This window comes from Lipotes vexillifer, unplaced genomic scaffold (genome assembly GCF_000442215.2).
Source record: "Lipotes vexillifer unplaced genomic scaffold, Lipotes_vexillifer_v1.1 scaffold779, whole genome shotgun sequence".
In the NCBI taxonomy this organism is placed as follows: Eukaryota; Metazoa; Chordata; class Mammalia; order Artiodactyla; family Lipotidae; genus Lipotes; species Lipotes vexillifer.
Window position 1 is genome coordinate 571,791 of NW_006788448.1, and position 12,389 is coordinate 584,179.

The 12,389-nt window shown below is 41.5% G+C and overlaps 1 protein-coding gene across 1 annotated transcript in view; it reads right to left on the minus strand.

Annotated features, from left to right (window-relative positions):
* SV2C (synaptic vesicle glycoprotein 2C) overlaps positions 1–12,389 on the minus strand; it is a 182,042-nt gene that overhangs the window by 98,815 nt on the left and 70,838 nt on the right. The window contains exon 3 of the mRNA XM_007461601.1: positions 1,111–1,262. Within this exon, the coding sequence (XP_007461663.1) occupies positions 1,111–1,262 (152 nt within the window). The remainder of the gene's footprint in view (positions 1–1,110; positions 1,263–12,389) is intronic.

The following is a 12,389-nucleotide window of genomic DNA, read 5'->3' on the forward strand; positions in this document are numbered from 1 at the left end:
AACATGAATTTTATAGCTCAGTATGAAAAACAAATCACAATGTATCTGAACACTGAAGTCTGTCTTGTCTTTGATTTTAGCAATGAGTTAAATTCACTTAAGGTTTTTCCCTAACAGAACTATGCTTTATAATGAAAAGCTGCTCTGTTCTTAAAAAAAAGAAAAAAAAGAAAAAAAAGCAGAAAACCAGAAAATGAGCAAGGAGTGAATTTTTGAAATCTAATTGTTTAGATTGATTAGATTTTAGATAGAACAAAGAATGAGTTTTTGAAGTCATAGTGGTTTTAACATACATAGTACTCATAGTTTGCCAACTTCAGCCTGTTTTCATACACATACACACACTCATATGTGCACAAATATAACCAGAACATGTCCCCTCCCCTTTCCTTACATACTGAATTCAATTCCTAGATTCTGTTAACCTCTCCCAGCATTTCATTGTTTGTGGGTGAAGCAACTGGGAGCTTGTGCCTTCTGAGAGGGCAAGTACTGCTCAGAAACATGAAACCTTCAAGTATTCTGAGCTGGCAGGAAGGGTTAAGTGCTTAGGAGAAACTGAGGAGGGGACCTGTGGAGCAAGGGTGGTAGAGTCACCTCTTAAGTTCTGCAAATTGATGGTCCTTGACAAGATGGGATTCTTCCTGCTCCCATCCCAGTTCTGAGCTGCCAGAAGAGGTAAGGCTGACATGGGCTGAGCCTTGGACTAAGCCCAGAGGAGATGAATAAAGGCATTTGTGGGTGCCTCCTGTGCATGACAGTCCCCAGAACAATTGTAAGTCATGTTGCCTTAAATGCTGATTATGATCTATGCATCCTTTCACCTCCACTTACGTGGGGACCCCAGAGTTGATAGCACAAAGGGAACAACTGAAAGCAGTGGCATTAAAAATAGCAAAATGAAAAAGTATTCCTAAATGATCACTGGCACAGTCTTACCTTACACAGATCTCTATAAGGGGGGTGGGAATCCTAGACATTACAAGAGGGAGGAAGATGATGATGACAGTGTTGTTCTCAAATCAGCATTTACGAGAGAGGAAAGGGATGGGAATGGAAGCTGAAATAAAACAAGACGACTGCCCAGCTGGTGCAAGGCCAGCCTCTTACCGTAGTGTGGGATGATGGCCCAGGCCATGGCAGAGGCATAGATGCCACCGATCATCCAGAACATGCAGAGCCAGCTCAGATGCTCACCCCGCTTCCCTCGGGCCAGCACTTCAGCAAAGTAGGAGAACACGGTGGGAATGGCTCCTCCAATCCTGCCAAGAGGTACAGAGGATATGTGAAATCAGGGCCTGTACAGCCAATGTGAAGTACAAAGGGCAGAGCCAAAGCAAGCTCTAACAACACATGCCCTCTCTCTCTCCCAGCATATCAAGGAAGGTATATTTTCTACCATTTAGTAACTTTAATCTTGAACCTGCAATTAAGCTATATTACCAAAAGGTGGCAGTGGTGCCCCACTCCTGTGCTTTACAGAACTTAGCTTAAGTTCTCCATGGACTTTCTGTTCCTTGTTGAATGTTCGACATGATATTCATCAAAAAAAAAGCCCACAATATTTGGTATAATCTAGGGAATATTTTAATTAACACATTAGAAAAAGAGATACTATGATTATGTCCTGTCCATTACCTGGAGACTTTGGAAAGAGCTTCAAACACCTCGAGAGGGCTGTCTGCAACCTATACTTACTACCCCACAGCATTGGTCCTGGAGCCCAATCTGGCTGATGTGTTGGCAAACACAGGACCAACAGAGTTGTTTCCTAGACTGGCTCTGGTCCCAATTCAGCAGATATTGCTGAACGAGTACGAACTCCTGGTTTCGATACCAATAGTACAATGCTTCCTTCCAGTCCGGGTGATTATAAGAGATGCTGACTGATCTCTGGATAGAGGATATGAACAGTGACCTCTATCCAGGTTAAGGGTTCTCAAATGAGGGTCTATGGAATCAAAGTTTTGTTCATTCTGGGGAGATGGGCCATATAGATCTCATCAGAATTCCAAACTGACCTTAACCCCCAAATTTTAGGAGCTATTACCTAAGAAAGTAAGGTAGTATGGGAAAAAATTACTATCATTTCAAACAGTGTGAATTCTTAAACATTTTTTTATAAAATGTGCAACAATATAAGCAAGTTGTAAAGACAACATCTAGTGATACAGTTTTAAAAATATGTATTGATTCCTTTACGTTCAGAATTCTGTAAGGAAAACTGCTATTGACGTTTCATGTAAATTTGATGTCAAGGTATAACACATGTATTTATTCATTTAGCAATAACTGATTTCCTTAGAGCCTTTGATATGATAAAGAAGTACTGGCAGTGACCTTAGCAAATGCGATTAAGAGAAAGGCCATCTCTGTAGCAAACTAGATGTACCAAATGAACCGCAGCGTTCATAATGTCACTCTGCATCAACTAGTAGGTCAAAGTATGGCATCATTTCATAAGTCTGCCCCTGCTTATAGTAATGTGGTAGTTATCTACTGCTGGATATGGGCAGACCACCTAGAATAGTGTTTTTCAATCTGTAGGCTATGGACTTAATTTAGTAAATGTAAACAGCATTTTAAAAATTGAAATAGAGATGAAATATTTGAGTGACACTCAAGTAATAAGGATAAGCATCATTTCATTAAATTTTGTGTCCGTAATAAATATATTCATAGCATATAATGTATATTTGTATATATATTTAATATATAACTATATATATTTATATATATAAATGTATAATGAGTCACAATGTGTTTCTTAGTGACAGCGGCTGTTCAAAGAGCTTATTTTTTTCTAAATAAAGCAGTTTTTTATTTTTTAATTTATCTTTTATTTTTAAAAATAAATTTATTTATTTATGGCTGCATTGAGTCTGTTGCTGTGCGCGGGCTTTCCCTGGTTGTGGCGAGCAGGGGCTACTCTTCGTTGCAGTGAGTGGGCTTCTCATTGCGGTGGCTTCTCTTGTTGTGGAGCATGGGCTCTAGGCATGCTGGCTTCAGTAGATGTGGCGCTCAGGCTCAGTAGTTTTGGCTCGCGGGCTCTAGAGCACAGGCTCAGTAGTTGTGGCGCATGGGCTCATTTGCTCCATGGCATGTGGGATCTTCCTGGACCAGGGATTGAACCCATGTCCTCTTCATTGGCAGGTGGATTCTTAACCATTGTGCCACCAGGGAAGTCCTCAGAGAGTTTAAAAATCATTACCTTAAAGGATCTGTATCTGTTCCTCTGGGCTATGAATGTGACAGTTCTACCTAAAATCCCTGTATGACTCCACATGACTTCAGATGCAGCACATGGCAACTTAGTGCCATCACACCATGGGTAGCCAGCCAGGACCAAGTCCATCAACCAGACCCCCAAACAAGTGCAGTGAGTGGCTTCTCATTGCGGTGGCTTCTCTTGTTGTGGAGCATGGGCTCTAGGCATGCTGGCTTCAGTAGATGTGGCGCTCAGGCTCAGTAGTTTTGGCTCGCGGGCTCTAGAGCACAGGCTCAGTAGTTGTGGCGCATGGGCTCATTTGCTCCATGGCATGTGGGATCTTCCTGGACCAGGGATTGAACCCATGTCCTCTTCATTGGCAGGTGGATTCTTAACCATTGTGCCACCAGGGAAGTCCTCAGAGAGTTTAAAAATCATTACCTTAAAGGATCTGTATCTGTTCCTCTGGGCTATGAATGTGACAGTTCTACCTAAAATCCCTGTATGACTCCACATGACTTCAGATGCAGCACATGGCAACTTAGTGCCATCACACCATGGGTAGCCAGCCAGGACCAAGTCCATCAACCAGACCCCCAAACAAGAAACAGATGCTGTGATGAACAGTCACAGCTGGCTATAAACCACACCACATAGACTCACACAGTTCTCTGCCTGGCTTCTTGAGGACCTCACACCATGCTCGGACAGCTAGCTGAATTTAAAAATTCAACGAAGTTTTGAACAGATTTGAAATGGTTCCATCACAGCATACAATTTTAATGGGAAATAAAATGTGTCAAAAATCATTTAATGCTACTCCTTTTGTCATTGGATGTGAAGAATCTGTTTCTCTGCATCATAAAGTCCCAGGTTCCTAATCTGTGCCTTCACTTCTCAGTGCATAGAAAAAGTCCCAGTTTTTACTCATTTTTCATATCCTAATTAATGTTTCATCAGGATTCTGGACATTCTGTATGTAAGAGCTATAACTTACACTTCATAAAGGCACAACTGTGTGTCAGGATATGTCAGGCCGCTCTGAACCAAGATGAATGTACAAGAGGGTGGCTAAAAAGGCAAGTGGGAGACTTGCCTGCTGGTTTTAAACAAATCATTGTTGCATAAAAGAACTCCAACTTTAGGGCTTTTAAACAATCCTGCCGGTTTTGATTCAAGGTCTCTTTTTTAAGGTGTTTTTTTGTTTGTTTTGTTTTTTGGATGTTTTTGCATGGATGTCTCAATGTCTGTAAAGCAGACCACAAGGAACTCTAAAATCAAGGGCTAAATGAGTCTGAAGAATGAGGGAGGGAGTCTGCTTAATTCCCTTGCAAAGTCCTTCAGACTCAGGGACCTAAAAATCAATCCAAGCATTCACATTTCTGTGGGCTGATCATCTATTTTGGGGAAAACATTACTCCTCATCTTACTGTGATGTCCTTCAAGCAGAGAAAAAACATTACAGCATGCTGTAATATTAACCATCACTAGTATTTCATACCCCATCAGAGTGCTTACACGTTGTTTACACTAGACGGGAGGCTCTTAGAAGTTGAGGACTGTATCGTGTTCATCTTTGAATCCCTTACCTGGCCCACTGAGCATGCACTAAGTGCTTACTCAGGAGAACTGAATTTCCCAAAGACTCTCTGGTGATGTAGGGGAGACGGAATCTGCTCTGACGACCTAAACATCTCCAGTGAGTGGAAACATACATCTTATGTCCTGGGCCAATATGACCTGAGAAGTTGGGGGTGCTGGAATGGCAGTTCTGATAGCAGCAGAGCCCCCAAAGAGTTCTTGAATTCTATGTCTTAGTTCTATGTCTTAGTTGCCACCCTTCACCACCAAATCTTATATAATCAAAGCTTCCCTCTACTATTCTACCTCAATATTTTGTGTGAGGGGCTATCACATTTCCTTATTTGTTTTATTGTACTAAGATACAATTTCTGAGAATATCTGAAGAGATAAAAATATTAAAATGGCAGTTTTCAAATTCCCACATATCAGTGGTTGTTAAATAGCGCTGATTTTCCTGCCCTCTCCTAGCAGACATTTGACAATGTCTGGAGATATTTTTAGTTTTTACAACTCAGGAGTTGCCACTGGCATATAGTGGGTAGAGGCCACACATGCTGCTAAAGATCCTTCAGTATACAAGGCAGTCAGTCCCTCACAACAAAGAATTATCCAGTCCCAGATATTAATAGTGCTGAGGTTGAGAAATGCTTGCAATGAGGATATAATATGGAAAATATGATATTTTATATTAAAAAGCCAGAATATAAGGCATAAAATACTTATCTTTTACATTGCTTGATGGGTAACACATGTCTAAATTCAGTTAACATGGAGCGCTTTTTTGTTGTTCCTTATATAATGATAAGTTAGCTGCTGTTGAAATTTGCTCAAGTTCATTTCTGATGGAATATTTACATAAATGAAGCAATCAGATCAGGGTGGTTTATAAAGAATTTTTCTCACAATTGGATATTAAGTCTAGGGCTTCCCTGGTGGCGCAGTGCTTGAGAGTCCGCCTGCCGATGCAGGAGACGCGGGTTCGTGCCCCGTTTCGGGAAGATCCCACATACCGCGGAGCGGCTGGGCCCGTGAGCCATGGCCACTGAGCCTGCGCGTCCGGAGCCTGTGCTCCGCAAATGGGAGAGGCCACAACAGTGAGAGGCCCGCATAACGCAAGGAAAAAAAAAAAAAAAAATAACACATTCAATAATGTAGAATTAAAGGAAAGGATATCTGATATTTATTAAAATGTATTTATTAATAATCTATAATGTGCTATACATTTAGCAGTGTCCATCCACAAACCTCATTCCAGAATATATCCTAAGATTAAAGGTCCTCTTCAACTGGCAAAAAAAAAAAAATAAAAAAAAATAAAAAAAAATAAAAAGACTAGTGAATGGTGTAGTCTATGCCGGGAATCACAATGACAAATAAGTCGCATGAAAAATATCCTTTTAATCCTTATTCAGAATCAACAAAAAAGGAAGGAAGACACTGAACTGCCAGGCAAGTTGGACAGCAATTCAGAACCAATTCACGATGTTTTCTTTCTTTTTCGCTGCGCCGTGCAGCATGCAGGATCTTAGGTCCGCGACCAGGGATCAAACCCGTGCCCCCTGCAGTGGAAGCATGGAGGCTTAACCACTGGACCACCAAGGAAGTCCCCATTATATTTTCAATTGGACTTAGAAGTAAAAACAGCCTAAAAGATGAACTTTTCAGTGACTTCCTTTTCATGGAAGTAAACAGACTATCACAGAGGAGGTTGTACAGAGGCTTAGATGAAAGAACACAGATCTAACATCTCTGAATGGGCTGGTTCAGCACACAAAATGAGACTGCTGTATTGATAAGAAGGCACATGTTTATTATGAGTATCAAGATAGAAGCAGGAGGGACTTCCCTGGTGGTGTACTGGTTAAGAATCCACCTGCCAATGCAGGGGACACGGGTTCGATCCCTGGCCAGGGAAGATCCCACATGCTGTGGAGCAACTAAGCCCGTGTGCCCCAACTACTGAGACTGCGCTCTAGAGCCCGTGAGCCACAACTACTGAAGCCCGCGTGTTCTAGGGCTTGTGCTCTGCAACAAAGAGAAGCCACCGCAATGAGAAGCCCGCGCACTGCAATGAAGAGTAGCTCCCGCTCGTGGCAGGGAGAGAAAGCGTGTCTGCAGCAACGAAGACAAAACACAGCCAAAAAAAAAAAAAAAAAAAAAAAAAGATAGAAACAGGAGAACATTCCCTGGTAATGGAACAAATCATCAAATAAGGAATGGGAATCCCCTATGCCCAGTCATAAAGGATGGGTGCTAAAGGATGGGTGGTTAGGGTAGCTTTATTCCTCCCATCTCCAAAGCCACAGTTTAAACCTGACTATTTTAAGAATATTGAGATGTAAACATGTAAAAGTTGTGTTTCTATAAAAACATAACTTCAACTCCCCTAGCCCTTGTTTGCAATCAGGGTGGTGCCCTAAGCTTCCCAAACGTATACAGGTCTGCATATCCACAGCACCAGACCTGGTGCCACTGGGAGAGAAGGTGTATTCAGAGATAAGTGTCCTAATGCTGTCTTGAAAAAAAATTAACCTCCCTACTGAGAGAGCTTGGAAGCATGCATTCCCATAGCACCTAAATGGTGTCATGAATAAAGATGGTGATAATCATTATAATGATCTGTGAGAAATGATGTCAAAAAACATGCAGACTTTTCCAGCCACTTGCGGTATATATCTAGTCATTCATTCCTCCTCTCACCCTCCCACCCACCTGCCATCTACCCAGCCATCCATCATCCCCCTATGCAGCCCCTCACCCAGCCAAATTCTGGGCCAAGCACATCACCTGTTGCTGGAGGTACAGGCATGAAGAACACACATTCCCACCCTCAAGGAGCTCACAGAGTCAATTCTAAAATGTGCATGAGGCTAATTTTCACAATTATAAATTATGAGTCTGGGAGATCTCTTCCTCTGTTATTTCTTTCTCTCTTGGGATCAACAGTTCTTTTGCCAAAGGGTATAATGGGAAATAAAGTGTGTCCAAAAGGTCAACCGTTGTTGGAAATTCTCGTAAAAGGCATTGCCCAAGACAGTGCTTTTCAATAGAAATACCATGTGAGGCACATATAAAATTTTTAATTTTCTAGAAAAGAAATTAAAGCAAAAAATCAGGTATAGTTCCTTTTAATATATATTCATTTAACCCAATGTATCCAACTATTATCATTTTAACATGTAATCAATATAAAAATTATTAATGAGATATTTTACATTCTTTACGTATTTAAAGAAAATTTTATTGGAGTATAGTTGCTTTACAATATTGTGTTAGTTTCTACTGTACAGCAAAGTGAATCAGCAGTACGTATACATATATCCCCTCTGTTTTGGATTTCCTTCCCATTTAGGTCACCACAGAGCATTGAGTAGAGTTCCCTGTGCTATACAGTAGGTTCTCATTAGTTATCTATTTTATACATAGTATCAATAGTGTATATATGTCAATCCCAATCTCCCAGTTCATTCTTTTGTATGTATTAAGTCTTTGAAATCCAATGTTATGTATTTTGTACTTATAGCACATCTAAATTGGTCACATTTCAAGTGCTCGGTGGCTACGTATGGCCTGTTTGACAACACAGGCCTACTGTGACCCACTGTTTACAATTTGGGTTTGCGATTATTTTTGGATTAAAGATAATTTAGTTTGTTGCCTCATCTTCCATATTGAAAAAGGTCTTTCCATTCCGATTCTTTGGGTCAGAAACCTTCTTGAACTGATCTGCTCAAAATGTTTATTTAGTGTCTATCAAGTATCAGACATTGTGTGTTAGGAAATCACAGTCATTTCTCATTGAGTCTGAGACAGCACAGCCTGGTGGTTATGAGCGTGGAGCTAGACTGCCTGGGTATGATATGACTATACCACTTACTGTGTGACCTTGGACAGTTACTTAACCTCTCTGTGTCTCGACTTCCTCATCTATAAAATGGATGGAATAAATAGTATCTTCCTCATAGGGTCACCATGAGGTTTAAATGAGTCAATATTTACAAAGTGTGTAACACAGCATCTCATAGGGCAAGTACTATACAGGTGTTTGATAAAACACATTTTAAAAGTTGAAAACTTTTAAATGGGTCTGCATTTTTCCCATACAATGAGGAAGTAAAACCTTACAGTTTAGAATTAGACTAAAACTCAGAAGACCTGGGGGTTTACTGAACATGTGAAAGTCATTCTAATTTTAAAAAGGCAGCATATTTTTGCATACCTAATTATTAAAAAAATGTTGTGGAAATAAATGAGCTTCTACATATAAAACACTTTGAAGAATTCCAGTTAGTGGTGATCATCTCTACAAAGTCAAGGTATTCTGGTTATTATAATTTTATAATAATGGATGGATATTGCAAGCAGCTATGAACTATGCATTTATAAGGCTCCATTTGCAGAGGGAGAAATGACTGTTCATTCTCCTACCATACACAGACACTGACATTTCATTTTAATTTCTGTTGCTGGTGTATTTTTCTCCTGACCTTTATTGCTTAGCAGTGCCAGGCCTTCAGTGAGACGCTCCTAACTCTGACATTGCCTGGCATCTGAGGCATTATCATTCCCATAACTAACAGTGACTGGAAGCAAATAATTTAATTCTGGGCAAATGAAAATGAATCAATGGTGTCAACTCCATTTCCCATCTTTCTAATTTTCTGTAACAAAAGAGGAGAGGGAAATGTCTGTTCCCTGGTGGGAGATTCACTTAGGAAATTGAGAGACAGATAAATAATTGGTGACGCCCTACTCCTCTTTCCCACAAAACACTGCTGTCCCCGGCAGGAAAATCATTCTTTGTGCTGAATAAATATTTAAAGTCACACAGAATATGGCAGCTGGACATATTTATGTTTCTAAGAAAATATACTCATGACTTAGTGTGGAGAATTAAGACGAAAGCACATCTATCACAAATCCAGGTAGACCTCAGGCTAAAACAAGAGCTCCTTCCAGGCTCCTTTATATGCAGAACAGGAATATAACACAGTGCTGCTAATGATGTCTCAGCAACAAAGTAAGACAGAGCAAGGGGAAGCCTGTGGCATTTGCAGAAAATCAACACAAAAGCGTTTTAACTTTGGATTCAGAATGCCCAGTTTACTTGTTTACAGAGTGGCTAGTTCATTGCAACTTAAGTCCTGGCTGTGTCATTCCTGGTTCCATCACTGAACCTTAATCTATAAAATGAAGGGTTTGGACTGGGACCCAGAAATTCTCTTCCTCCTCTGAAATGCCCAGTGTGTGGAACTGGTGGACAGGCGCTATACCAACGTGGAGATTCTGTCAGTTGCTTTGTCTATTCCAAGTATGCATTCTGGAACTGGGAAATAACCATCCTGGGGTCCCTACTGGACCCACTGTGCGATGGACCTGAGCTCAAACTCCATTGATAACCTGACCTCTGTAAGTCCCTACCCTGACTAGTGGACCACAGTGACATTTTGAGTCTCCTGGAATTAATATCAGTTCAGAGCCAGTGCCTAGTAAGCCCTGAAAAGTCTGAGGATTTCCTTTTTCCTCATGCAGTTACCCTGGTAAAAGGCTATATAGGTCCTTTTGGGGAAGGCTGGGAGAAAGATGAGCAGTATAAACTTTCAGCAATGTACCAGGGTCCTTCCACCAGGAGACCCCGTCTCCCCTTCATTCAAGGGGTTCTGGGTCTGTAAATGGGCTCAAGTCTGGGAATTGACTGAGGGGCCATGCCTCTCTGTTTTTATGATGCAAATTAAACGTTTGGTCACTTGATCTAGAACTCTTCCCCTTATATAGATCAAGTAAGACTTTAGTAAATTTCCTATCTATTTCATTTCTAGGAACACCATGGCCGTAGGTCGGTGCCGGTCAGACTATTCCACTGCTGTCCCGACTGGTGTCCTTTACAGTAACCTCGCCCACCTTGCCTTGAGCAATTAAGCAGTAAAGAGCAGACAGACCTATCTTGTCAATCTCTGCCCTCTTGGAATTCACATGCTGGTGGAGGAGAGAAATAAACACACAAGAAGCAAATATTCTGGGGCATCAATCAGTGCTACCAAGAAGACATACCAAGGGACTGTGGTGAGAGTCACTGGGAGGGGTGGTCTCAGGATGGCCTGTCTGAGGTTGTAAGTGCTGAGGGCTCAGGGAGAAGATCCTATGAAGCAGAAAGGATGGCAAGATTGACACTCCTGGGAAATGTGTGGAGCGGTGCAGGGTCTGAGCACCAGAGGCTCACAACAGAAAAATTCCCGACATTCTAAAACCTTATTTCCTTGGTCATCTAGTTTTCCTCAGTTCAAAACCAGATCAGATGTGGATGGAGGGAGCTGCCTAGTAAACAGAAATAACAGGATCTCTTATTTATTTATTTATTTTTGTGGGAAAGTTTGACTTTTTCCATATAGCTTTTTTATTTTTTACCATCTTTATTGGAGTATAATTGCTTTACAATGGTGTGTTAGTTTCTGCTGTATAACAAAGTGAATCAGCTATACATATACATATATCCCCATATCCCCTCCCTCTTGTGTCTCCCTCCCACCCTCCCTATCCCACCCCTCTAGGTGGTCACCAAGCACGGAGCTGATCTCCCTGTGCTATGCGGCGGCTTCCCACTAGCTATCGATTTTACATTTGCTAGTGTACATGTGTCAAGATCTCTTAGTTAAGGTCTCCAGGATCAAAGTCTTAATTCTTTGGCTTGAGTTTTACTTAAGAATGTTTAAATAAAAAGGGACGGTGTCAAACTTCAGCTGCTTATGTACTCAGTGCATAAGTAATGGGTGTAAAAAGGGTTTAAACAGTACATGCCTTTAAAAACAAGAAGAACCTTCAAGTGGAAAACGGTTTTTCATTCACAATTTTGTCATTGTTTTCTGCTTCTTCTGTGAGTCTCCCACGCCCCTTGCTGCTGCCTCTCTTATGGCACTGATGAGTTCTTAGCAGGTGGAGAATGGGAGGGCTCTGTGTGTCTTCCCTCTACAACCAGATGGGAAGCATCTGGGGGCCAGGTCTCATCTATATCTGTGAAAGGTCCCCGGTGGTTTCAGGGGTAGAGCAGGTGTGAAACTGTTTTTTTGAGTTGAATTGGAATGGAATTGGAGAAAATAGAGACTCAGCTGAGACTTCCCTGAGATTCACAGACAGGGTGTCCAGATGAACCCTAGCTGCTGAGAAAACCCCTCTGTCATCAGGGTAGCACTCCACATGTTACGAGTAGGTAACAAGACCCAGAAACTCAGCCAAGGAAGAGAGATCACTTTCTTCATTTCCCTTAAAAACTGCATTTCTCTGGCCTCCTTAGCTGCTGGATCCCACAAGGTTCTGGGTATTTTGGTGAGTAAGCTCACATCATTCCCCTCAGTCCCACCCCCAGCCTAGGGAATCTCCATCTATTCTGGAAAGCAGGGATGCTCCATTTTAGTCGCCTGTTTTCTCCCAAGTCTTTGCCCATGATTAGTCTTTTCTGTTTCCCTCTTGGGCGAGACTTGAAATTGCAAAGTCAGAAAGAGGCCTCTTTCCCCCTCTCTCTCCGCTGTCACTCTGAGGCAAGGAGCACAGGATAGCTTAGCTGAATGAATGGGAGGAAGAACAAAGAAAGAGCAGGAAAGCC